A 4063-nucleotide genomic window follows, 5' to 3' on the forward strand; every position below is an offset into this window, starting at 1 on the left:
TTTTTTTTTTTTTTTTTTTTTTTTTTTTTTGCTGTTACTGTTGAGTACCTACTACAATGCCAAGGATTCAAGTTGGCACTGCTAATAGAAGGAATAGGGGAATAAGAACATTAAAATATGAAATAGGAGATAAAATATATCAAAGCATATAACATATGTTACTCTTCAAATTTTAAATTTCACTATGTACATCACATATATACCATTTACGTAACACATACACATAGATACACATATGTGTTTTCATATGTGTACACAGGATTCTAATATAAAATATATTTTTTTAAACTGTGGTTTGTTGTGGAAAAAAAATTCTAGCTGTTCCAGAAGATCAATACTAAGAATGTTTTCCACTGGAAAAAACACAAGTTTGGTTTAAATGAGGCCTATTCTCCACTTTGTTCCTGAAAGCCAAGTGACAGGAGACTATCTTACTCCCTTTTACGTTCCTCACATCACTAGCGGTGACACCCAGCGGCAGGCACTCAAAGCTTAGTTAAATTGACATGGACTTAGTTGATCTTGGATGAGGTCTGCTTGTATGCTTATTTATTTACCTAACATTGGTTCTGCATTTCCTCTATGTCAGGGGAGACATTGTTGCATAGACACGGTATCTTATCTGAGAAACTGGAAGTCCAATGGGAAGACAAATGTTATGTGAAAACAAAATCTAAAAACAACAATGATAATGTATAATTGCAAATATGATAAGTCCAATGAGACACAGTAAAGCTCACTCCAGAGTGTGCAGCTGTTTTTCAGCATCCCTATGGGATTGATTCCAGAATCCTCCAAAGATACCAAAATCTTCAGATGCTCAAATCCCTTACAGAAAATGTCTGAGTATTTGCATACACACAGTGCACATCCTGCTGTATACTTTAAATCACTAGATTTCTTGGAATACTTAATACAACTGTGTACATAGTTGTCATACTCTATTGTTCATAAAATAATGAAAAAAATAAAATAAACAGGTCTGTACACGTTTATACAGATAGCATTTTTTTCTGAATATATTCCAAGTGTGGTTAGTTGAATCTGTGGGTGCAGAACCCATGGATAAGGGGGGCTAGGTGTGTGATAGGGGATTAACCTGGTCTGAGGCACAGGGACGATGTCTATGAGAAGAGACTTTGCAATTAAGGTCTCAAAGGATGAGTCGATGTTTGACAGGCATAGAACTTTGGGTGGGCATCAGGACAAGAGTGTTCTAGGAAGAGAGAATATGTGCAGAGGCTCTGTGGTGGGAGAGGGCTCTGGATGCCTGAGGAAGAGAGAAGTAGGCCAGGGTGGGAGGGAGAAAATGGTTTCAGAGTAGGACTAAACCGGAGCATGCAAGGCTTCATGGGATATGTTAAGGATTTTGCTTTTTAGTCTAAGAAAAAAGAGGATGTTATTAGGAGATCATTCTGACTCTGTGCGGAATGGATTGGTGAGAGCAAGAGGAGTCTGGGAGATCAAATAGGAGGCCTGGCAGGGGTGCAGGTGAGGAAATAGAGGTTTGGGCAGGATGCCTCAGCTCAGGCAAGAAAGCACAGAGAGGTACAAGGACCTGCTCCCGCAGGAGCCAACTCAAGCTTCCTGTTTTGAATGTCCCCTCTTTTGAGGGGCTTTCCAACCTGGAATGCACCAAATTTGTCACTTCCTCAGAACCCCTGCTCCTGTGTTCCCTCTGTGGGATGTGGCTCCCTTCCATTTGGGTGACTTTTCTCCACTCTTTAGGTTTCAGCTCCAGTGTCACCCCACTGCTGCAGCTTGGATCTGGGATGTTTCCCAAAGGCTCAAGGATTAAAAGATCCTTCCCCAGACGGGTGTTATTGGGAGGTGGTGAAACTTTAAGAGTGGGGACAGCTGGGAGGTCTTTTGTCATTGGGGACATTGAAACCCTTGCAGAGGATTGGGACCCTGGCCCTTTCCTTTTTCTCTCTTTGCTTCCTGGCTGCAGTAAGGCAAGCAGCTTCTTCCACGATGTGCTCCCACTATGACGACTTGTCTTTCCATAGGCCTCAAACCACAGAGGCCAGCTAAGGACTGAAACCTCCCAAAGTGTGATTCAAAATAAACCTTTCCTTTTTAAAAGTTGATTATTTCAGGAATTTTGTTACAGCAATGAAAAGCTGACTAACATACCCATCATCCCCACCCTGAGTCCCCTTAAGATTTTTGATCAGTTCCCCATATCACATGATTACAACTTGTAATTAGTTTACTTATTTCATTTACTTTCTTTGCTCACCCTCTCCCCCATTAGAATGTATTAAGAAGGTACAGAACAAGGTGTCCTGTTCGTTATTGTATTGTTGATATGTAGCTCAGAGCCGGGCAGAGAACAGACCCTCAGCAATCTGAATAACCCTCAGAGAGTCCCCAGCTCCATTTTAGGAATTCTATCTAAGATAAATGCAATAACTTTCAGAGTCATCTGGTCTTGATGTGAATGTGAATGTAAATGCAAACATGTAAATGTAAATCGAGAAACATCAAAACAAAATGATAAAACAAAAATCCTGCTGCCTAGGACTTCAACCTTCTCAAGGATGGTCTGTGGATTCCTTGGGATTTCCAAATCCCAGTTTGAGAAACAGGCCCCACTGGTCTCCAGAGATCATCTCAATTGGAAGATGGGAGCTTTTATCTACTCCATGGGCTGGCAAGTCTTCAATTGGGAGAACATACCACAAAATTCTTAAGGTATCATTTCTACATGTCCTAGGTAAATATTGTACATAGATCATTAAAGAGAATAAAAACTTTAATTTAAAAAGTGCATGATAATTCTGTATCCTAAGGAATCAATGCAAAGCCAAATAATTTTATGGAGTCTTTACTATTCTACAAGAAGGATGCTGACACTGAAGTAGAATGAGATGAAGTGGGTATTGACCCAGAGTTTAAGGCACCCTCACCTTTCTTTTATTTTCCTATATTCCACTTGCAGTATGCATGTGAAATAAAGTAGAAACAAAATTTGGGGGGTGAAATTGTCCCTGCATTCATTGTTATTTACTTATAGAGCAGTCTTATCGGGTAACTCTGCCAGGTGCTGGCTACTCTGTGAAACATCATCAGGAAGAAAACCCTGAGAGAAGCTTGATATTAAAAAAAAATACCACTGGGGGATGTATGAATATGTAAAACAAATCCCACCCCTATGTGAAACTATAGTGCATCAGGTCAAAATGTCAAAAATTTTTCTAAAGAAAAAAAATCTGGGTTTTTTTGGAAAAAATAATTCAAGTATAAAATATAATGTGATGCTTTCCTCTTGAATCTCCCTGGATTCTTGGAAATGTGCTGCTGAATCCCTACACTAAGTAGCTAGGGTATGGGTCATACCATTTCTCTGCAGGGTGGCAGGAAGCGGCATTCAGAAGGAGCAACTTACAGTTCCAGAACGGGGCCGTCTGCCAGTGGTTGTTGTCGTGGGTGAAGCAGGTGAGGCCAGGTAGGCTGCACTCCTCCCCCTTCCTCTGGCGTTTCTTCTCCTTCCTCTCCTTCTTCCTCCGACGGTTCTCCTTGAAAAGTTGCAGTTTGCTGTCAACTTCTTGAGCAGCCTCCCTGTTCCAATAGAAGGGATTTTTTTTAAATGATGAGAAGGTACTTTCTTGATGAAAAATAAGATCATTGCTTTGAGTCTTGCACCAACATTTAGATACATACAATAATAGATGAACTTTACTTTTTACAGAGAACTTCAAAATATAATCAGCAATAGTGAGGGCAAACTCAATAAGTGAGAACCAACTCAGAACTTATTAAACCTTAATACCATCAACACCTTTTTTCTTATTTACATGTAAGCATCAATTGAGATAAATGTCAAGTTAAATCAATGGATCCTGCTAGCTACACCCTTTGGACAAGGGGCTTAAATTTCTGGTAGCTCAGTACCAATAGAGTCAATGGTTAGTTGAACCAGATGGCTTGCATTAGACAGTTTTAAAAATAGGTCTGGAAAGCTGATTAAAAAAAAATCTTTATTATCTTGCTTTTTTTTTTTTTTGGTACCAGGATTGAACGCAGGGGTGCTTAACCACTGAACCACATCCCAGCCCTT

At 39.9% G+C, this 4063-nt stretch overlaps 1 protein-coding gene across 4 annotated transcripts in view; it reads right to left on the reverse strand.

Annotated features, from left to right (window-relative positions):
* Positions 1 to 4063, reverse strand: part of Sulf1 (sulfatase 1) — a 175169-nt gene that overhangs the window by 12521 nt on the left and 158585 nt on the right. For all 4 annotated transcript variants that reach the window (XM_048782937.1, XM_048782936.1, XM_015485814.2 and 1 more), the window contains one exon: positions 3392 to 3564. In XM_048782937.1, coding sequence (XP_048638894.1) covers positions 3392 to 3564 — 173 coding nt within the window. The remainder of the gene's footprint in view (positions 1 to 3391; positions 3565 to 4063) is intronic.

The sequence above is a fragment of the Marmota marmota genome, unplaced genomic scaffold, assembly GCF_001458135.2.
Source record: "Marmota marmota marmota unplaced genomic scaffold, marMar, whole genome shotgun sequence".
In the NCBI taxonomy this organism is placed as follows: domain Eukaryota; kingdom Metazoa; phylum Chordata; class Mammalia; order Rodentia; family Sciuridae; genus Marmota; species Marmota marmota.